This window comes from Globicephala melas, chromosome 17, assembly GCF_963455315.2.
Source record: "Globicephala melas chromosome 17, mGloMel1.2, whole genome shotgun sequence".
NCBI lineage: Eukaryota > Metazoa > Chordata > Mammalia > Artiodactyla > Delphinidae > Globicephala > Globicephala melas.
Window position 1 is genome coordinate 44,267,013 of NC_083330.1, and position 23,985 is coordinate 44,290,997.

The 23,985-nt window shown below is 39.7% G+C and overlaps 1 protein-coding gene across 1 annotated transcript; it reads right to left on the reverse strand.

Moving 5' to 3' along the window:
• Positions 1-5,946: 5,946 nt before the first annotated feature.
• Positions 5,947-23,245, reverse strand: PABPC1 (poly(A) binding protein cytoplasmic 1). The gene is made up of 15 exons (XM_030863015.3): positions 22,524-23,245; positions 19,220-19,413; positions 18,899-19,014; positions 16,341-16,480; positions 14,961-15,055; positions 14,487-14,624; positions 14,187-14,282; positions 10,485-10,757; positions 10,166-10,256; positions 9,445-9,555; positions 9,209-9,363; positions 8,551-8,635; positions 7,898-8,028; positions 7,221-7,314; positions 5,947-6,390 (listed from the first exon to the last, which is right to left on the reverse strand). The coding sequence occupies exons 1-14, from the start codon at positions 22,714-22,716 to the stop codon at positions 7,222-7,224; spliced, it is 1,911 nt and encodes a 636-aa protein (XP_030718875.1). The 5' UTR covers positions 22,717-23,245; the 3' UTR covers positions 5,947-6,390; position 7,221.
• Between the last annotated feature and the right edge of the window lie 740 nt (positions 23,246-23,985).

Consider the following 23,985-nt stretch of genomic DNA (forward strand, 5'->3'; position numbering starts at 1 on the left):
ATTCAATTAACTCTCATAAGATTTTTTTCACTCTTTTTAGATCTTAGTTCTCTTTCCTCTTCTAACTGAATTATTTCTATATTCTTATTCTCCAAGTCACTTTTTCTCTTTTCCATCTGGTCTGTCCTGTTACTGATGCTCTCTATTGCATTCTTCATCTATTTATTTAATTCTTCAGCTCCAGAATTTGTTTTTTTCATAATTTAAATCTCTTTGTTAAAGAATTCCTTCCATAACTGAACTACTTTGCTGTACATCTGAAACTAACACAACATTGTAGATCAACTATACCCCAATATAAAATAAAAATTAATTTTAAAAAACCTCCTTCTGTTCATTCTATTCCCTAGTTCATTGAATTATCTTATTCTTGTAGCTCAGTGAATTTCTTCATCAAAGCTATTTTGAATTCTTTAACAGTTAGATTGCAATCTACCATGCCTTGTGTTCAGTTGGTGGAGATTTTTCTTTTTGTGACACCATACTTTGATTATTCATGTTTGTAGGTATGAACTCCTGCTTTCACATTTGAAGCAGCAGTCACCTTAACAAAGGTTTTATGTCCTCTTTGGTTCTTACAGTTCAACAGGCTGGCTATTGGAATCCTTTCTTTTGTATTTCAGACTGTGGTTCTAAAGCTCAAGTTTGTGGCTTTCTCCCTTGCTCACCGAGCTTGACCTGTTATCTGGGCATCCTCTGTGTCTACTGGAGCTAGCTCTTGGGATGCATTCAGGAGTGTGCACAAGGAATTGGCAGTAGAGTGGGGTGGAGATGAGTCTGGCACTTGAGGCAATGGTGGTGCCCACAGCCTGGTGGGAGGATCCTTGAGTGGAATACTCCCAGAGGTTTGTTGGTGGACTTTCTGTTAAAGTCCTGAAGCAGACACCAGGAAATGCTCCTTTAATGCCCTTTGATATCCTTACCTTTCTCTTTCCTCTCCAGTCATGGATGTCTGTTCTCAGAAAACTTGGTGCTGCTGGACAGAGATGGGTTTCTCGAGGCACTCTGCTCAACTGTGGTAGTCAGGCATTCATTCACCACTTTTGCTCTCCACCTACCTTCTCCATGGGCGAGGTCCCCACTTTCCACTTCCTCTACCTTAGAGGTTGCCACTGCTGCCACCAAAAGCCCAGCCCCTTGCAGTGCACTCTTGGGGAAGGCAGCTGCCTGTGTGAGTTCTTCCCTCTTCTCTGCATCCAATCTCATCTCTGTGTCTATGCTGTTCTGATGGTGTGCTGTAGTCTCCCAAGGCGGGCTGGACTTCCACCAATTCTCTCTCACCTGTGAATATCTGCCCAGTTTTGCACTCTCCAGGCTTTTTTCCCCCATCATGGCAAGTGGTGGTGGGTAGGGCAGGTTCACCAAACCCCATGGATCCACAGCCGTTACTGCGGGCCTGTTATTTTTGCACAGGTGGGCTGGTGTGTCCCTTGGTGTAATGTGCAGAGGCACTTCTGTTCTATTATGGAAGTCTAGTTAGTTGTTATTATAAAAGGAGAGAGAAAAGAAGAATGACTAAGACTGCCATGATTCTGACATCACTTCAGTGATCTCTGAGACCAGGTGAAAACTAAGTTTAAATGATGACCAAAAAAAAAAAAAATCTGTCTTTACAAGTTGTTATCCATTAAAATAATTGGTAAAGAAAATACAAAGAATTCCTGTCAAAGTTTTTTCACCTTAAAGGATTAGCAAGAGAAATAAAAACTAAACCAAAACAAAATGAAAGTTAATAGCACAGACTCGAGTCAGAAAGCCTGGAGTTCTAGATTTGGCTTTGCCACTCACTGGCAGTACGTTACTTAAATAAACATACCTAATTTGTTCGAAATATCTTCCTTAGCAGCAGCCAGTGGCATTTTATCTATTTGCTAATAACTGTTGAGAAAAGGTTGACATCTTCCTAACTGGCACAGAAGTACAATACAGAGCCAGAAGTTTATTCCACGAATTTTATAAAAACTCTGGATAATTTAAAGGTTTTGGTTAAGTCCATTTACAATTCCAAGGAAACCTAGAATGAGAATATGAACAAGCTCAGAAAAATGATCACAGGGTTGATAAAGGAAATGTCTGCTATTCCCAGGCAGTCCAACATGCTCAGAAGGAAAATATTCTGATTTAGAATTTTAGGCTCAGCTTGGTCAAAGACCTCTTTTTTAACTTTCTAAATAATGACTCTCTTTCCCTGTTTTTTGACTGCCCTAAAATGTGAAAACAAAAAAGCACCTTTATGTTTTGGCTTACTCTCATGTGCTCCGATATACCTGTATCATCCCATCTCCCACACCCAGGCTGAAGGTAGCCCGAGCATCTGAGATTTTACGGAACTTTACTTTTTCGTAGTTCATAGGCAGTTTACAGAGAACCTGAGAGCATGAACTGTAGGTCTGGATTCTAATCCTAGCTTCACTACAACTTACTATGTGACTCTGGGCAAGTCACAAAACTTCTTGGAGCTTTAGTTTCCTCATCTGTAGAATGAGAATATGATTGAATCAAACTTATAGGATGGTAATAGGAATTAGATATAGTGCATGTAAAGAGTTCACTTGATAAGTGAACATGTAGCACATGCTCAATATTCAAAAGCAAGCTTTTCAATGTTTAAAGAAATTCTGATTTTCAAACAATGACCCACCCATCTTAAGAATCCCTGCTCTACAGAGGTGCCCATAACCGCCATCACTTAGTGCACATGATCTCCATTCCTCAGACACTTATTTCACGATTTTTGTTGCTGCCCATAATTATGGTACCACCAAATTATCATTGTATCATAATTGGTATTGTAAATAATCACCAACATTTACAAATGATTACTTACAAAAAATGAGATTTAACAAGTTTAAAAATTGAAAGGATGTTTTTAGTATACAATTGAGGATCTGAGTCATTTTTTTACATCACTATAACTTTTTATGCTATTACAAGAAAATGGTCAAAATGTCTTCAGTAGTTTGGGAAATATTAACTTTTTGGATGTCAGTCTGGCATGTTTACTTAGCAATTTGAAAATCAAAATAAAATATTCCAAGTACCACATTTTACTTGGGGCTGGGGGTACACAGAAACAGAACCCCATCACCAATCACAAATCCATCTGCTCATGTTTACCTTATCAACTTATCATTTTGTGGATCTAAAAGAGATTCTTGATTTCCAATGTAAAGAGCTTTTTCTCTACAGAGGGAATGTTAGTTTAGGCTAATGAATAACCTGTTTCACGTTTTCTGGGGAATATGTCAGTAACGTCAGTAAATAAACTGCATGTTTTTCTGCCTTTGCAGATAAGACAATTCCCCCCCACACAAACTTGCAATTGTGGACAGATAAAAAGGTAAATAAGGTAACATGTAAAATCTGAAATAGTTACCTTCTTATTCTGCCACGTTTACACATAGTACTTGCAACCAGGTGGCTGAGAAGACACAGCAACATCCAAGATGTATCAAAGTAACTAAAAAACCCTTCAATTTAACTAGATTGTCTCATTGAAGATATGTTATATTCACAGAAGAGAGTCAATGTGAAGCCTAGAAAAAGGGAGGCCAGAACTCATCAGTGTAGCACTGGTCTCCAGCAAAGCTGCATGCGTCAGACCATCACGGCTGGTCAGAAGTGGCCAGCTCTACCCACTTTGCTTCCAACTTGAACCAAACTTATTTTGTTTCCATGAGAACTGGTCTTACAGGGAGAATGCACTTATTAAGCACAACTATCCAGGTCCTCCTCTTCAGTCATTTACTCACTGCAAATGAATAGGGACCATGGTTTTACGTCATGAGTAAGAAAATTTCAAAGTACTCTCCAAAACGTCACCCATTCACTTGTGATCCATTAGTCTGACAGGAGAGAAGTAAGTATAATCAAAGGTAGCATTCTGTAAAGTCACATTACGTTAGCTTGTTTTATCCATGCAAGTCTTACTGTACATGAATTGGAGAAAAGGAGATTCTAGGCTAAAAAAGCAGTTTCCAAATAGCCATAATACATCTACTACCCACAGAAAAACGTAATCAATTTAGTTTATCTCAGACCTTCCAACAGAAGCAGCCGTACATATGCCTTACGTATGGTATAGTGTCAGCTGCCTTCTTCTGCTTCACCTCAAATCCTGCATGAAGTTAGGCGGTTTAAAATAACTTGTCGATGATGAGCCATACATTTATCAGACACTAGTCCTCATTAATTGTGGAGATTGTTTTGTGAAGTCTTGCTAACACTGAAATTAGTTAATATTGAATCACTGCTCCTAGGGGAAATAACAGGGTTAGATACCTGTGAGCCTGTCACACTTTCATCAACTGATACATAGCTTTGTTTTATGTGTCATTTAAAACACACACACACACACACACACACACACACACACACACACACGAATGACCTTGAAAAGGATACTTGTTTATGAGAGCTGAAACAAGAAGGCAGACTTTTTTGACCTCAGCTGGGAACGTGTGCATTTCAGGTGACTCAAAATTTGATGCTCTGTGCATGTCTGCAAATGACTGAAATCTATTGTTTGCACAAGTAGACTTTTGGGGTTACAAGTAACTTTTAGTGAATTTGCAAATACAAAATCATCAAATAATGAAGACTTTTTTTGATGTCAATTCCTGCAAGTAGATCATAGACAATTACTTGAGTTTTGCGGCCTCCTCTAAGAAAATAGACATTTCAAAAATAGAAATGAGTTATCTTCCTATCACACAAGAAATACCGAATTCCAGCTATCCAATGTATAAAGCAAACTACTGTCTGTGCAAACCCTATCTGTAACTCTAGATTTGGAATGGTTTCCAACTGTGAGAACTTTAGCTTGAGGCATCTTAGAAGTTGCTCCTTTAAAACCTACAGGCTTGAACCATTTTGTAGTCAAATTTTGAGAAACATAGTATATATTCCTCTGCCTTCCTAAAACACTGAGGAACGCGTTCATGATGACTCCAAGATTGTTTTCATCTCAGCAAACTGTCAGAATAGGACAATGGCTAGGCAAAATACAAAATCATCACTGTAATGCCTACTAGGTGCACTGATTTAAGCCATGGGATAGGAGGTGGGGTTTGGGTATATCCGGTTCCAAATGAAGCCAAGGTGAAAAGCAATCCAGGTACAGAAGCATCATAATGCTTCAACATGCAGGGAGGGCTGCCATTGTCACAGCCAAGGTTTTATTTGGATTTATTTATTTGCTCCCAAAGGTGAGAGAGCTTAGAGTTGAGATCATTCTGGCATGGTGATGAGATAATCAGATATGCAACTTAGAAAGCTAACTCTGGCAGCAATATGTAGAGAATGGAATAGAGTTAAAACTAGGCCGTTCTCCAAAGTGCATTGAAATGGCCAGGAATATCTGGTTTAATGCATATATCCTGGGCCCCATTCCTGATCTTCTACATCTGTTCTCTAGATGTAGAAGCCCTGTATCTTTGTTATTCGCAAGTACTTTGGATGATAAGGTATTACATTGAGATAAGTCACAATCATCAAATTAAAGGACTTCTAAAAAGAAGGCTTAAAAAAACGAATCCTAAACTTTGTACACTTAATATGTCTAGTCTTCAGTGTAATTTTTCTGTTATCTATACCCTATCCAACGAATACAGTAGTTGTTACTGTTTTATACCACATAAATGAGAGTTTAAGCTAGTTATCTGCCAGCCTAGAACGCTTAACGTAGTCAGTCATATACTGGCATCATCTCAAAAGACGTTTAGGTCATTTAACAAATAAAATATATGCCTCGATTCAAGAACTCACATGGAAATCTAAATTCATAAACTGCATTACAGACATTGTCTTATGCCTCTTTTACATAAAACTAAGAAACCTCTGAAGTACTTTCTCATGAAAGAGGTTCTTACACCAATGCCAGCTTATCACCTATTTACCCAAGCCAATTAATTACAAAGAGAAATAAAATAGCATAACATCACTGTGCACTGTTTAAGGAATTTTTATTAAAGCAAGAATTTTATAATCCAAATTACGTTTCCTTGCTCAGTTATCAATTCTGTTATTTAAAACAGAAGTGACATTCTGAGATATGCCACAGTAAAGAATTACAAAATTAAAGAAAGGAATGCTTTAAATTTTTGTACTTTGCTGAAAATTCTTTTTCCCAGGGTCTATAAAACATTAATTTGTTTTTATATTTTACTATTTTTTTGTTTTTTTTGTTGTTTTTAAATCAATAAGTAATCTAGGACTAGCATTATGTTGCTAGACCTGGCATTTGCTCGGTACATAAGGTTCAAAGTTTCCTTTCCTTTTTTTATTTATTTTATATTTTGCAATGTTTTTTTTCCATAATATTTAAGTTTTTCGATGTTTAGGTATTTTTCTTCGGTGAAGCACGAGTTTCTTTTCATGGTCCCTGATCATCTGTAAATGTGGGGGGAAAAAAGGTTATAATCATCAAATCTACGAGACAGAATTTAATGATTCCAACCACTAAAAAGAAAGGATCTTTACCTAAGTGACAGAGGTGCTAACTATAGCTATAATGGCAGTCATATTACAATATATAAATGTATCCAATTAACATGTTACACACCTTAAATTTACACACTGTTATATGTCAAATATTTTAACAAAACAAAAATAACAGGACCAATACTGACACTTATGTAAAGCCCTCGGCCAAATTCAGCCTGTTTACAGGCTGCTTCTGTAAAGCTCCACTGGACCACAGCCATACCCACTGGTTTACATGTTGTCTGTGGCTGTTCTCACACTAACGGTGGAGCAGAGTAGCTTCAACATGTACCACGGCCCCCAAAGCCCCAACTATTTCCTATTTTACAGAAAAGCTTTGCCCATCCCTGGCTCTGGCTACACAGCTACATCAGCCCATTTCCTGGGGCTAATGAAAGGCAACAGCAGAGGCCAAAAGGCAACCGTCATCGCTGCCACCCAAGAAAATGTATTAAGCTATGAAAAGACCTCCAAGAACAGCTATACAGGGCCAACCCCTATTACAGCCATTTAATACAAATTACTATACAAAATGCTTGAAAGGGCTCTGATCTTAAAAATTCAAGTCAATACCAGGGTAACAGGTAAAGTTTCCTTTAATTCCTCTGTATCTCTACTTCTCTTCGAAAAATTTTAAATGCATTTGAATTAATGGTAAAATGAGTTTTTGCTATGTTTCAAAATATGGTCAAACTGTTAAAATAAAATAAGAAACGAACATAGGGGGGCAGGCTCACTTTAAACAGTTGGAACCCCAGTGGCACTGTTAACTGCTTTCTGGGCAGCCTCTTTTGCTTGGTGGGCTTGTAGTACAGCTACAGCTTCATCAACCTGAAAAAAAGAGAAACTGGTTCTGAAAAATAATAATTAGACGATAATTTCAAATGGACAACACACAGATGTCCAACAAAGGCAAATTCCTTTCCTCAGGTGAAAGTGGAAACAACTGTTATCGAAAAACATTTCAACTATATCCGTATCTTTTGGGTTCCATTCCACCACTGTTCTAGAATTATGAACCTCTTGCACTTCTTAACTCTCTCCCCACCAAAAATCCCCCGAAGTTGAGAAATATCAGCAAACATCCCTTTAAGATGCAGCACAGTTAAGACACCATGAACGCTGGAGTTACAGAGACTGGATTTGAAACCAAGCTCTGCCATTCCCTAGCTGCTTTGTGAGCACTGGGCAAATTACTTAACCTCTCTATGCTTCAGTTTCCCCGTGTATAAAATGGTGATAACAGCACCATAGGTTATTATTAGGATTTTCAATTAATATTTATAAAACTCTTAGAACTGTGCATGACTTGTATAAAGCACTTATAAATGTCCTAGAAAAATTAAGTTCCTACAAAACATCCTGGAATATGTACTATAAGAAGCTACTAGATAAATGATAAAATTTAAATTACTTTAGAACGGAGAGACTCTGGAGACTCAAGCATATGAAGAAGTTCTGAATTATCAATCTCCAACAACATGCCAGTGATTTTACCAGCAAGAGTAGGGTGCATGGCTTGAATTAGAGGAAAGAGCCGTTCACCTAGGAACAAAAACATTCAAACAAACACTCCAATCAAAGGCATCTACCATATTAAAACTGGGGTTTAAGAATCTTTTGTATACAGCAAATAAATGCTAACCCATAACCCACCCCTTCAGTATCTTTCATGAGAAGATTGCTATAAAACGGATTAAGATCTACCACAAGGCAATTACTTCTTGGCAGCTGTCAGTTTGCCAAAAAAAAAAGAGGAACTGAAGCTATGTTTACTATTAAAATGTTAAATCTGTACTCAGGCAAAATCAAAGTGGTTACTCATTTGGTTCAAATTCCTTCTTCCAAAAATGTGGCGGGGTACATGGCAAGCAATGCCCTATTATGCTGTCCACCAAAGGCAACATTTTAATAGCTTTTCCAGGCAGACAAACTGTGCCATCATAACCATTCATGCCAATGCACATCCTGCCACCCTGGCTGTCATTTTTAGGTACAGAGGAGGTCTAAATGTCTTCCTATTCTCTAGTGTCTCTGTAACTGACTAGGTGGGACAAAGGTACTTACCCAACATTTGCTTCTGTTCTTGAGGAGGGGCAGATGCCAACATGGAAGCAGTCAAAGGTTCCTGACCTTGTACATGAACAGCAGGCTAGAAAGAAAACGGGAGAATTCCTAAGTTTAAAAAGTACAGAAGTAATGGCAAGTACAAATACAGCCATCATTGGAAATTAACTGGATAAAGACTATAATCTAAACATAAATAGAAGCTGAGTGATTCGGAAACACAGCCTAAGGTAGCTATACTAACACCTAAGTGCTCAAGTAATGTAAGCACAGGGGATGTTGAATTTTCTTTTTTATCTGGAGTATTCTTTGGAATCATACTTCTATGATTAACAACGATTTTGGTCCTAGGGTCAAAAAGAAAAAGGTAAGCCAAATCTCACAAACTAAACTTTATTTCACCCTTTCTTACAACTATGCCAGACAAAACTCTCACATAATTAATTCAGGATGAGGGACTGCTGAACGCTTATCTAGTTCCTAGAGTATAGCACACAGAAGACATTTTTACATACTATCAATTACATACTATCAATTAGTGGCACCTCAACAAGATATTCTACATAGCTTAAGCTCTCATATATCATACAGTTGTCTTCAATGTCTTTGACTGAGATCAAGGACTGTCATCTTTATAAAGAAATCATTAAATCCACACCTGCTGCATGGTAACTTGTGGCTGTGCGTTAAGATGTTGTTGAGGATTGCGAACTCCCGCAGCGTATTTATACTGTGGAACGGTGCGAACAGCAGGAGTAGCTGCAGCTGCAGCAGCTGCAGGACGTGGACCCATTGTCTGTGTTGATGTGTTAGCTAAAAAAATAAAAAGATTTTCGTATTTATCTTGCTATTTAAAATTGGAGACCAACTTTTACAGGAAGGGTTAAGACTCACCAACACGCTGTGTCGACATGACTCGTGGAACCTGTGAAGAAGCTGGTCTCATAGTACTAAATGGTGGTCTAGGAGCGGCTGGGCGGATAGCACCGGGCATATTTTGGAATGCTATGTTTAAAGATACGAACACACATTAACTGGGAGAAACTCACCAAGTGTTCATGCCGCTTTTTCAGAGCTGAGGTTTGCACAAAAGGCTATAGATGACCAAACATAAACCATTTTTAAAAGCTTAGGCTCCTATATGCCATTTCTCCAGACTTAATCATATCAGAGCATCAGTAAATAAAAAGTTTTCATTCATACAAGAACAAGTACTTATTAATATCTGAATATGATACATGAACCTGATTCTAAGTGTTCCTGCAATACAGCACTATTCCACAGGATAAGGCTGAAAATGCCTGGACCCTGGTCCTCATACATGGAACAAGATCTTTTAAAACTACTGCCTAACCAAATATGAAATTGAGTTGGATGCATTCCCAAACTTGTCATAAAGGAAAATCAAAACGGCATAGATATTGCTGTCTTAAGGAATGGTGAAACATTTTACAATGTTGTTTTAAAAACAAAATGCTAGGATCCCCAAAATGAACACCCATAAAAATAAACTATAAAAAGCAAGAGCTAATATACCATTGGGATATAACAGCTAATTCGCCTCATTTATGTTTTTAGTTCAAATACTTTGCAACCTTAAAAAAAAAAAGCTTACGATGAGGTCTGGCACCCTGAGCAGTCCAGCGAGGACTTGGTCTTAGTTGAGCAATTTGGCTAGGAGGATAGTATGCAGCACGGTTCTGAGTCTGTAGAAAGCAAGCAAATGTATCAGCTAAAGAAAAAAGCAAATAATGCAACTAGTTATGCACTCAAAACATTTAGCAGGTCCTCACACTCTAAGCATTTTTCAGATCCAATCATAATTAACATCTCTTCATCTTAGGGCTTTATTTATTTTTTAGTGGGGCACAAAACATTAAAGATGACTGAAGAGGAAAACCTTCATGAGGTTTTTGTTCTCTTCTAAAACCTACCTGTGGGATAGCTGCCATGAAGTAACCTGAAGGAGGTGCTGGCTGGTAGGGGTTGATTACAGGGTTGGGCACAGCTCTTACACTTGCCATTCTCTGCATATACTGATTAGTGAGGTGAGCCTGGCGCTCTTCTTTGCGCTGAGCTAAAGCTACATACAATGGCTTGGTGGCCACAATTCTACCATTCATTTCCGTAACTGCTTTAGTGGCTTCTTCTGGGGAGGAGAAACACACAAATCCAAACCCTTTGCTGCGACCACCCTCCATCATAACCTATTAAAAGAAAATGGAAGAAAACACATGATTAATGCAATGGTAGATGAGGCACAAAAAGCAGAGTATCAACTATAGCCACCGACTCACATTTAACTAAACCCTGTCAATGCTTTCATCACTTTTTCCCACAATTTTTCCCTTGATATCCAAATATTAAGGGTAAACTACGTGCATGCATTATCCCAGCCAAGCAAAAGAAGTAAAGGGGTGGAGGTCCAATAGCAACTTTGTTCAAGTTTTAGATTTTCAATATTAAGGTTTAATTTCTAAATACAATCAAGGCCTACTAAATTTTAGCACCACTAAAAACATGCACAATTAAAATTTGACTATTCTAGCAATTCGAGCTGACAAGATGCTTTCATTACTTGTTAGAGGGGAGGAAAAAGCAGTTGAATATCACAGTATCCACATTTTAAAATTAAACTTTCACATTCAAGACCATAAGGGCCATAAATATTGGAGTATAAACAATATTCAGGAAGCTCACAATGACTCAAAGTCTTTTAAACAAGCAACGAGGAGATGCAAAGAACTTCTCAGTAGCCTTGCAATACACATAAGCGTGCTATACAGCTACATTAAACAGCATGCTGGTGGCACAGAACAAACAAAACAGCAATCAGAGACCAATGATCTTACATAAATGCAGAATCAAAACAACAAAACAAACAACTGGGCTCAAGGATACAGAGAACAGACTGGTGGTTGCCAGAGAGGTACAGGGTGAGTAGCTAAAAAGTACAAACTCCCACGTATAAAGCAAGTCATGGGGTCGTATTGTACAGCATGGGGACTACAGATAATACTGTATTATACATCTGAAAGTTGCTGAGAGTAGATCTTTACAGTTACTATTACAAGAAAAAAAATGTTTCGTAATGAATGTTAACTAGACTTATTGTGATCACTTTGCAGTATATACAAATATCAAACAATTATGTTATATACTTGAATATGTTTATGTCAATTATATCTCAAAAAAGAGTCCAGAAACATACCCATGCAATTATGGGAACTTCATATGTTAAAGCTTACATTTTAAAACAGTGGGGGAAAGACGGACTTTGGACTATCTAGTACGTGGTACAAAGGGATAATTCTGAATTAACTTACAGCTCTTATTCACATCACATTGAAAAACATCAAACTGCCAGATAAGATTCTATATCTGAACATAAGATGCAAAAATACAGGGAAACTAAGATGACACAAGACCCCCAAAGTCCTAAGTGGAAGACTTAGAGAAAATACTTGCAACATAAAACAAAGCGCTGACATGAAATTTCCCCTAAATCAGTAAAGATAACCAACGCAGTATAAAAATATGCAAAGAATAGGCTAAACAAGTAAACACATAAAAAGTACATCTCATTTAAAAAGATGCATACCACTTTCTACTAAATTGACAAGACTAGTAGTAATTTAATTTGTTCAGCCTTTTTGGGACAATTCAGTTGTATGAATTTTAAATACACACACCCACTAACCAGAAACTTCAATTCTTGAACTCCAGAAATACTGGTGTGTGTGCAAAAATATATGTATAAAGATGTTTATCAGAGTGGTGGGTCTAACAGTGTTAGCATGCAAAGCAAACCAAACGACCAATAATACCAATAATACAGGCACAGTAGAATAAGTTATGGTACATCTGTACCATGAATATTCAGCCCTTAGCAAAAAATGAGCAAATGCCTGCAATAAATATGTACCTAGATCTGTTAAGTAAAAAGACAAGTTGCAGAATAGGTATACTATGATCCTGTTTTATAAAAACTGTTTATATGTATACAAAATGTATACAAGCATGGAAAATTATCTGGAAAGGCCAACCAAACTCCTTTTGAAGACTGAAAATGAAAAATGGAGGGGTCACCTTTTTACACTTCTGTCTTGACCAATTTGTTTTTCAGCAAGCATTATCAAATTAACATAATGACCTCCTCTCCCAGAATTCCTGCGAAACCTTTTCACCTCCTTGCTAACAGCGATATGATCCACAAAGGACTTTTTGAAAAGGACTTAAAAAAGACCCTCCTTTGTAAAACATGCATGCTTCTTCATACATTCAAAATAAACTGATGCACAATGTTCAATTTAAATGATTTTCAGGGAACATACTGAGGATAAACAAACTCAGGAATAGATTCTACCATACTCCAGGTTCTTCTACAAAAGCACAGGCTGAATGAAACAGAAGACAACTACATCACCTGCATTTTTATGTGTATTCCTCTACTATGCTCCTTAACATTCTATCGTAGAAGTTCCCTTGGTCAATGGGGTTGCAGAATAGAAAGATCAGCCAGGAGGTCACTCCAGAGCACTCAGTTTTCATTTTTCCTGTACTCTTTTGAGAATCTGTTTAAAGTTTTAGCTACTCTTCCCACCCCTCAAGGTACATACATACAGAACTTTAAATACAGAAGGATTCTTGGGGCCATGGACACCAGAAAAAACACCTGAAGCAGAGGCTCTTATATCAAAATTCCAGAATTTAAACTAGAATCTTACTGTTGTATTTCTTAATTTCTGATTTCAAGTAAAAGCAAACATGATCTCTACCTTTACTGTTAGGGGGCTTTAAGTTTGACTCCCCAGAGTGAATTCTGTAAGCAAATATAGATTAGCTCAAATAGTAACAATTACAGTTCCCTAATAAATTGCTTTCTTTAACCAGTAAAATAACTAGTTTAACAGAGTACAGAACAGTGCATATCATGTGATGATCAATCACTATGGTCATCAAATGCAGCCTTTCCAGCCACTTCAAATCTGAATATGTTTTTTTTTTTTTTTTCCCCCCGGTATGCGGGCCTCTCACTGTTGTGGCCTCTCCTGTTGCAGAGCACAGGCTCCGGATGCGCAGGCTCAGCGGCCATGGCTCACGGGCCCAGCCGCTCCGTGGAATGTGGGATCTTCCCGGACCGGGGCACGAACCCGTGTCCCCTGCATCGGCAGGCGGACTCTCAACCACTGCGCCACCAGGGAAGCCCTGAATATAAGTTTTTGAAGTAATGAAGCAAAGATATGATTTTCTGAAAAATGAAAGGCTGATATTTTAGAGAAAAGCAAAAACTATTTGACCATTCATTTATAAAGAAAAACACTCCATATGAAATATAAAATTTATATACATATATCCATGGGCATGGATTTTTCCCAATTCTTAAAAAAAAAAAAGTGCATCAGGCTTCCCTGGTAGCGCAGTGGTTAAGAGTCCACCTGCCGATGCAGGGGACACGGGTTCGTGCCCTGGTCCGGGAAGATCCCACATGCTGCGGAGCAGCTGGGCCCATGAGCCATGGCCACTGAGCCTGCGCGTCCGGAGCCTGTGCTCCACAACGGGAGAGGCCACAACAGTGAGAGGCCCGTGCACCGCCAAAAAAAAAAAAAAAAAGAAAAGTGCATCATATGCTTTACCTTTGCACTAGTGATTGTACCGAACGGAGAAAACTCTTTCCGGAGACGTTCATCATCAATACCATCATCGAGATTTTTCACATAAAGGTTTACACCCTAAAATAAAAATAAAATAAAGAAAAAAAAATTTAGAAAAAGAAAACCGTAGTGGTACTTAAGCATACTTCCTATTATCTTATCCCATGTTTCCTCTCCTTTTCCCCTCTCAAACCCTCCAGTTACCTGTCAGTAACTGAAATGAACATAAAATAGGTTTCCTCATCCCTGTCTTATTTTTGCTCGTTCAGTTAAATAATGAACCTGGTATCTGGTGATCCTATCTTGCTTCATCTGTTCAAATTTGCGCTTAAGTTCCGTCTGTCTTTCCACTTTTTTCTGGGCTCGACCAACGTAAATTTGTTTTCCATTGAGCTCCTTTCCGTTCATCTCATCCACAGCCTTACAAAGACCACAAAATTTTAATTACTAACTTGCAATATATAAATTCATTTTTTAACAATAAAGAAAATTTGTTAGATTATAAAAGCTAAAGATGTACCCACCATAAAAACTAAACTGTGAGGTTTTAAGACAACAGAGGTTTTCAATCTATACCCTCAAAATATATAAAATGCAAGTAATTCAAAACAATATATGTGGAGATGAACATGTAGACTAGCCGTTGGTATGCATGTGTATTTCAATGCAAGAACAACTCAACTTTATACCCCCACATCTTACTATAAAATACAGAAAAACCCACACTGCCTTTGGTTAGTATATTTTAAGTCTTACTTTCTGTGCATCTTCATGCCTTTCAAAGCTTACAAATCCAAAACCTTTGGATTTTCCACTCTCATCAGTCATTACTTTCACACTTAAGGCAGGTCCTAAAAAAAATTTTTTTAATGATTCAAAGATATTCCATACAACATTTAGTTTATACATTTCAAGTTTCAATACACAAACAAAGCCATGAAAAAAAATATAAAAATGGGGATTAAAAAAAACTCCAAGCCTCCAGAAATTTATTCCTCCTATAACCACCCTCTTCTCTCCCACCATGGGCACTAAATATTCTCTTTATTTCTACTAAGAAGCTAAGTTAATACTCTATTCCCTGAAACACTCCTCCTTCCATTTAAGGAGATACGTTTTAGACAAATGTAAATGATGATGAAGTTTTATTCTTAGCATTAGTACAAAACAGATGCATTATTTTAAAACAATTTGTTTTTCTTTAAGAATTTTTAAGCCTTGGTCCACTTGATTTTCAACAAGGAGCAGAGGAAACACGGGGTTTGACCTTTGACATAGCAGAAGCACCTGGAGGAGGTGGCATGTTTCTGAAGACACATATTCCCCCACCACTCCCTCAAATAAAACAGACTTAACAGAAGTGCTAAGTATTATCTCAGGTAGGTGGGGAAAAAAGATTACAAATGACATCTGATTACAGGCAATCTGCAAGATGTATGGGCACACATCAACTGTTTAGAGGGTTCAATGTGGCATGCCAGCTTGGCAATAGTAAAGTATTAGATGTCCTCATTCTTTATGATTTGAGATGCTTTTAAAAAGGGACACCTATTTAAGTTAAACAAAAAGGAAAGCAAAGGTAAGGGGCAAGTAAATCACCTTCAAGGGTACAATTTAAAGTTCATTTTCTGATCAGCTACACAACTATCTAAAGTGAGACCGGTTACACACTTCATGGGAAAATCTGGATCTTTGTCTGTAAAAGTCATTATTTTAAATTGGTCAAACATGATGCTGAGAATGGCCAAATATCCCAAAGCTGGCCAGCTTTCCTGTCCCATAATTAAAGACTACACTCCAACCTAAGTTGGCTGTGTCTCATGCAATGCCTCTGATGAAATGGGATCTGTCAGTACATAAATCCAGCACAATTTCTTAACATAGCAAAAGCTTTTAAGATCTGTTCCAATTACACAGTCACACCTTACAGTGCTAATACAATGCTATTAACCTTTAAACTGGATAGAATTCTATTTATATGCTAGTATAATGGACTATCAGTCGCTTAACCCAAGTAACTACAATATTTTAAAATATGTGAAGTCTCATTTACTTTTTTAGTATAAAATATTAGCCAAAACTAACATTGAACAATTACTCAGAACTGAGTATAAAAATTTAATTCAGACACATTACCAAACTTGCCAAAGAGATCCTTAAGGCGCTCATCATCCATGTCTTCTCCAAAATTCTTGATGTAAACATTGGTGAACTCTTTTGCCCTAGCTCCGAGTTCTGCTTCTCGTTCCTTACGAGACTTAAATCGTCCAACAAATCTAATAAAATAGATAAGAACTATAAAATTAGGTTGTATTTTATGAAGTTCAGGTTAATTAAGCCTGACGGTTGACTCTGTAATAGTTACTGATAATTTCAGAATCTCTAATAAAAAGCAAACTATAAAACAGAATAGGGCCTTAAGTGAAATGTGAGAACAAACCTCTTAACTATAATCACGAAAAAGAACATTTTTCTTAATACACACTCCTCTCCCTTCCTTCTAGCTAACCTAGAGTTAAGAAGATTACGTCCAGCAATACAAACTAGTGGAGTATGCCTGCACCACGCCAGTGAAAAAACAGAAAAGCTTTTATCGTTGCTGTTTCAACATGGCTCTTGCACTTCGTTTGCAATCTCCTAAAATATAAATTTAAGCTACCGAATTCTGTACTCTAACATACAACAGCCTGGAACAAATTTCTTTGCAGCATTGTCAACAAAATGTGTTTTAAAAATTGAGGTTTTCCCTAAAAGTAGTACATGTGTCATTAAACAATATAATATACATCACAAAACCATCACCCAGGGGCTTCCCTGGTGGTGCAGTGGTTTGAGAGTCTGCCTGCCAATGCAGGGGACACAGGTTCGAGCCCTGGTCTGGGAGGATCCCACATCCCGCGGAGCAACTAGGTCCGTGAGCCACAACTACTGAGCCTGCGCTTCTGGAGGTTATGCTCCGCAACAAGAGAGGCCGTGATACTGAGAGGCCCCCGCTTGCCACACCTAGAGAAAGCCTTCCCACAGAAACAAAGACCCAACACAGCAAAAATAAATTAACAAACTCCTGCCCCCAACATCTTCTTAAAAAAAAAAAAAACCATCGCCCATAATCCCACCCAATCATGACTGACTTTTCGTAGGCCTTTTTGTTCTCTGTGCTTAAGAACGTTAGTCCAGCACAATTCCTTTCCATAGGAGACACCTACATTTTATTCCCTTAGCCGCACCCCACACCTCCCCCCACCCATATGGTGCTGCTTCTCCATGCAATTAGTTTTATAAATGTTCTCAGTGGGAACATGATATTCCATTGTGGACAACAAAACTTTCTTTTGTAAATAATGCCGCAACGTTCTGAAACTTTATTTGTTCTTAGGATAGAGTTGCAGAAATCATGGCAGCTCGAAAGGTATATAAATGATCTTAAGTTTATACCTACAAACTGCTTTCCAAAAAGGGTTATATCATTTTATACTCAAAAAACAGCAATAAATCAAGTTCTTTGTTTAATCTAGACCTCCACCAGGGGTAGCCATTCTTTTTTTTCCCCTAAAGCACTGCTGACAGGCAAAAGATAGCTTCATCTCTGAATACTAATGATGCTGAACATTTTTCTCATTTAAAGATGTATTATTTTTAAGAATTAGCCTTTGTAAACATTGTTCCCATTGAGGAGTTGCCAGTTTTCTTAAGACTTGTATGGGGTTCTTTACATACTACAAAGTCTTTCCTTAATCATGTAATTGATGGAACTCAAACAGGTAACACCATGTGCATGACTCCTCCATGTAAGGACTGACCATCCCACTTAATGCAGATTTATGAGAACCACACCTTAAGAGTGATGCAGTTGACCTGTAAGAACCAAACCCAATTTGCGTGCCATCACTGCAGTTTACATGAGCTCACAGCTCACTTACAATGTGACCTCACAGCTAAATTTACCTAATTAAGCAAAATCCACTGGCATTGAAGATAAAATTGAGATTTGTAATGTCTTTAGGCTCACAAAATCTGTATTTTTACAACTTGTAGCAGAAAGTCTTATAGAGGTTTTATCAGTGTCATTATTTTAAAAGTTTGCAACTTTTAAGAACAAGTTTATTTCAGAAAAGATTAATCATGAAGACTTCTGGTTTAATTACGATTTATCTTTACATGGGGAAGGGAGCCAAAAGGTGTTGAAACAACAATTATGACAATCTTTAAACTCCATCAATAAACTGTGGGAGTAAAGCCAAGCAGAGAGTCACCCTGGGCTCTGAATTTAGACCACTGGGTTTGTATCACAGTTTATGTCATACCAGCATGTAAATACAGGCAAGTTATCTTAGCTTCAGCTTTGAACGTAAAAGGGGCTAATTACTACCTTGGGAATTATGCTTAAGTTTCTGCCTGGATTTCTAGTTTTTCAACTAATATGCACTTATTTTTGAAAAAGCTTTATATTCCAGCACACCTATCTTCTGCTGTTTCTTTTCTGTTTGAATGCTGACCAGCTGTATTAATTCACTGTTACTTGTATGTTACACTGAATGTGGAGAAAAGACAATTATAAAATCTACCAAGATGTGGTTTATTAATCTTCACTTTAGCTGTATCTCTTCTAAGAGCACAAATATATTACTTGTAAAATGCATGAATTGAACTATTAAAAGCATTTGAAGAATGATTAACTAAACATGTATACTTACACTTTGCGATCATTTAGAAGCATCCCATTCATTTTTTCAATAGCTCTTTCAGCTGCTTCTTGTGTCTCAAAATGCACAAATCCATAACCCTTGGAACCATTTTCATCACAAACCACCTAGGGAAAAATATGTAATAATTTTTCATTACTTGCTATTGATTTAGCATTTTTCCAGTACTCAGAGATAACTTGTCAGCTACCTAACCTGGGCATTTGGGAAATAAAGATATCCATTAACAGAGAGCATGGTTGCTATCTTAAGGAATAAACTACAAGTAACTAAAACACTGTAAGTATGTTTACCTGTCATATTTTTGCTTACCTTACATGAAAGGATGTTACCAAAAGCAGAAAATGTATCATACAGTGCTTTATTATCAATGGATTTGTCCAAATTTTTAATGAATATGTTGCCCACTCCACTTTTGCGAAGTGATGGATCACGCTGAGACCACATAATGCGTACTGGCTTGCCCTTTATAACATCAAAATTCATGGTGTCCAAAGCACGCTCCGCTGCAGGAAGGACATTTTCAAAATAAATATTATTTCAAAACTTTTATAGCCCACTTAAAATTATATAAACTATTGTGGAGGGAACAGTAGAGCACATGGTCCCTCCACCTCTTTAAACTTCAAGATGGCTGGATCTTACCTCATACCAGTCTAGATTTAAACTGTACAACGCAAAAAGAGAAGACAAATATCAAAAAACCCCAAATTTCCCACGTTAATTTGTTAACGGATGACGTATCATTAAGAACTAACTTATTTCTGCAACAACCTCTTCCTTTAATTGCCATGAAATTTAAAAGCACCTTTTCCTAGTCAACTGTAAAACCGAGATTCCCCTTCACAATCTGCTTAAAAGCAATATAAAGGACAGTAAGCAATTGTAGATTATCCACAAGTAGAACAGTTTATGGATTTTAAAGCATTTTAACTTCTCTACTACTTGTCAAAATTGTTTCTTGCTTATCACTGTCAGTACTGTACAAAAATTAGTCCATTTTCTAAAAAAAATTCCTGACTTATTGGGGGGATTTCAGTGATTCATGGCACAATTCCTATGGCCATGTTTTAAAAAAAAAAGGCTTTATCCATTCAGAAAGACTTGAATCAGGCTTTCAAAACTAAAGTGAAGTTGGACGTACTTAGCTATGTAACACAAAACTTTTGAAATACCAGGTCTATGATAGTCACAATTCACTTTTAATGCTTTATTTACATATAAAACCAATTTTATCTTAGATCATTCATTTACTTAATAACTGATGATTAACCAATTATTTCTGAATAGTGCTAGAAAATTTCAAAATCTACCCTATGATTACATCTATGAAGGATCAAATTATGTGCACCCGTACCATTAAAGAAACACTTATACAGAAGTTTAGACGCTAAATGGAAAAATACATCCTTAAGTAGAAAAGACTAGTCCCTAAAGAGTGGGAACACAGTCCATTTGAAGTCCTGAAACACCAATTTTCACAAATTCCATGCTAGTGTTAACTGTAAAATTAGTGAGAGGACAAATTTTCCAGCCACTTCTTTCTATAAATGAAAGTTTTAGTTTCTAGAAGATAGTGACAAACAACTGTCAGCTCATTTATCAATTGACCACGCCTACTCAGCTCCCCTGTTTTTTAGCTGACTTTGCTTGAGCTTCTTTTGAATGAGTCACCTCTTCCTGTTAAATTGGAAACTGGTCACTTTCAGAAGCTATTCTACAAATACATCAATGTAGCAATACATAAGGGGGAAAAATAAACGGAAACCACTGAAAATAATATTTGGAAAAACAATAATTTGTATATATAGAAATGAAATAAATGGAAGATGGAAACATGCTACCTTCTTTTGAGTAGTTACAATACTGGTCTACTGCAATAGATGGGCAATACACAGTGAGTGTTCTGTAACCTCGGTAACCTGAAGTTCAACTTTCTAACCCCAAGAAATTTTAAAAATTGTTTTTTTCGGATTTAAAATTGTTAAATTTAGAAGTTTACATTTCATGCTGTCTAGAATTTGTCCAAGTTTTCTCTATCAGCTCTTCAGTTTGTGATTACCTGCCCCAAAATTATCTTCCCTGATCTTTCATTCAGCGATAAATCTTGCCCAGAGTTGGGAAGAACCGTTATGGAGTGACATTTGGAGCTACTGCCTACAGAGCAAAAGGGCAGAAAACCTGCAGTGCAGTTTTACAACTTCGGGCTTGCTGTCACTCAATAGCCTGCCTACCCAAAAATCTCAGCAGTAACTTTACCTAGTGAAAAGCCGATCACTAAATAACTCCAGATCTGTTAATGAAATAAAGTTTCAATTCCACCTTTAAGAACTTTCCTACAAAAATAAAAATAAATTCCTTATATTTCATAACACTTGACATATATTCAAGTAGCCAGGGGAAAAAAAGGGCAAAAGTGGACCATAAAATCAAGTGAAAATGACTTCTGCAAGTCAATTGATCCAGATATAAAGAAAAATCCTGGCAAGTTATCAGGTCACATATCTGTTTGCCAAATTCTGGATTTTTTGCAAACTGTTTAACTTTTTAAAAATACAAGGTTAGCTGCATCTTTTTCCCCATAAATTTCAAGCTGACTCTAGTGCTCAATCATTCCCCATGATGTATGGATATTCTGGACTACTTTAAAAAAAAGGAAACCACCATTAGAATGCCACATAAGTATAATAGTCCAGTCCACACGACACTCACAAGTAACATTTTCTAGTCAAAATTGGTGACGGCATTTTTAAGTAAAATCCCTCAAAACCACAGAAACTATTTCAGAGGGAAAAAAATATTCCGAATAAATGACCAGTACTACGAAACTAACTCGATTAAAAAAATCACAACTACTTAACTAGCCTGAGAAAATGATGGCCTCCAAAAGGGTTCTCTTCCACATCCCCTCCCTCCTAACCTGCTGTTAAGAGTGAGAAATGTCTGAACTAAAGGAAAAACCCCAATGCACGTCTCATTGGTAGTTTATACTTCCAGAGCCATCAGTCACTGACAAGTTATTAAGAACGGAATCAGAAGCCTGATACCACCACCAGACCACCATATTAACTTTATTCTAAGTCCCCGTGGCTCCCCCAGGCGATTGGGCCAGTAGCCGGAACAGGCCTCGGGCCTGTGAGGTTACAGGGTTCAACACGTGGTATTTTTCGAGCAACGAAATGCACTTCCTGGGGCGTCCTGGGGCGCCGGCAAGAGCCTCGGGTGGTGGGAGCGCCTTCACCTATTACCGGAAACGGGGGCTCGGCGCTCAACACCCCAGAATCCCGCAGCTACTGGCGGGAGCGTCGTGTTAGAACCCATTCTCACCCACCCTCCCGGCGCGTCATCACCCTAAAGTTTGAGAGCGGCTGAGGCCGAGAAAATGGTCGCAAAGGAGGAAGTGGCCCGGCGTACGAGGGGCGTGCGGCTGCCGGCAGCGCGGGTCCCTGCGGGCACGGGGAACCGGGGTACTGGCGCCCAAGCCTCGCCCCGCTGGCCCCGGGGAGGGCTGGTGACATGCCCTCCTGCCCCCTCCCCCCGGGCCGCCGGCCTAACCAGCCCGCCGCCGCCGCCTGAGCCTCATGGCCGCCCGCCCGCCGTCGGGCCCGGCTCTCACCGTCTGCCGGCTGCTGGAAGTTCACATACGCGTAGCCCAAGGAGCGGCGGGTGATCATGTCCCTACAGACCCGGATGGAGAGGATGGGCCCGGCCGGGCTGAACTTCTCATAGAGCATCGCCTCGGTCACGTCGGGGTGTAGGTCCCCCACGTAGAGCGAGGCCATGGGGTAGCTGGGGGCGCTGGGGTTCATCTCGGCACGGCTGCCCGCAGGGCCACAGGCCGCGACCTTTCCGTAAGAGAAGAGCGAGTGCTGGGGTCGCGGGCCGGAGCCGGGGGGAGGGGAGCGGGGGCAAGCGCAGAGGGACAAAAATCAACCGGAATCGAAAACTACTCAACAGCCGCAGAACGGAGTCGATCCGCTGCCGCTGGCTGCTGGCTGCTGGCTGCTGGCTGCCGGCTGCCGGCTGGGGAGAGAGGGTGGCGGTGTCGGGTCCGGGCAGCGGGAAGGCCTCGGTCTCTTGGTTCCTCCTTGGAGCTGCTGCGGGGCCGCGGGCGGGCGGGTCGGTCTCGGTTGCTTCACCGGGTTATTTTATAAAACAGGAAGAAAAAAAAATAAAAGTCTCCGGCGGGGGAGACGCGGATTTTTTGTAAATTTTTTTTTGGTTTTTTAAAAGATTTTTTAAGATTTTTTTGGATTTTTTTAATAATAAATGTGTGTTCCGAGGCCGGAGCACACACTCCGCACTCTCAGCACTAACCGCCGGGGAGAAGGGGAAGCACCGCCTCCTGCACCCTCTACTTATACCCCGCGCCGCACTCACCCTGCCCCCGCGCGTCTGACGCCAGGGCCCTACGCGAGCGTCAGCGCCGGAGGAGGAGGAGAAAAGGAGGCGAGGGGGAGGAGGGAAAAGAAAACAGGAGGAGGAAAGAGCAAAGAGGAAGGGAGAGGTGGCGGCGGCGGCCGCTGCGGGGGTGGGGGTGGGGCTGGGGCGGGGCTTATGCGCACGCGCCGCGGCCGGGGGGCGGGGCCCACGCGCTGTAGGGCCCGTGGGGGAAGGGAGGGCCGGCTCGCAGGCTGGTCTCGGAGGAGTCGGGTGGGACGGCCCCTCCTCCCACACATCCCGCCCCACCTCCACCCGGGAGAAGCGTTAAACCGTCACCTAGGCGGTGGGCGGCGCGAGGGGCTTTCGGGTTTCTCGTCTCTAACCACCCCCCACGTGCACGGCCACCCGGGCCTCCGCGCGGCAGCCAGGTCTGCTCCATTCGCACCCGCCCCGAGGGACGCTGGGCACGAGTGGACCGGCATGATCCCTTCCAGGCCCAGTTTCCGAAACGTGGGTGAAAGGAGCCAGGACTGACTCCCCAGTTCTCCTACCGGACCGCACTACGAGTCCCAGCGGGCAGCGCCGCCACGCGCCTCGGCCGCAGAAGCGGTGCCTGCTGGGAGCTGGAGTTCCCAACGGCCGCGGCGCTCGCTGACCCCAGCTGGCCGCGGATCCTGGCCGCCCGCTCGGGAACC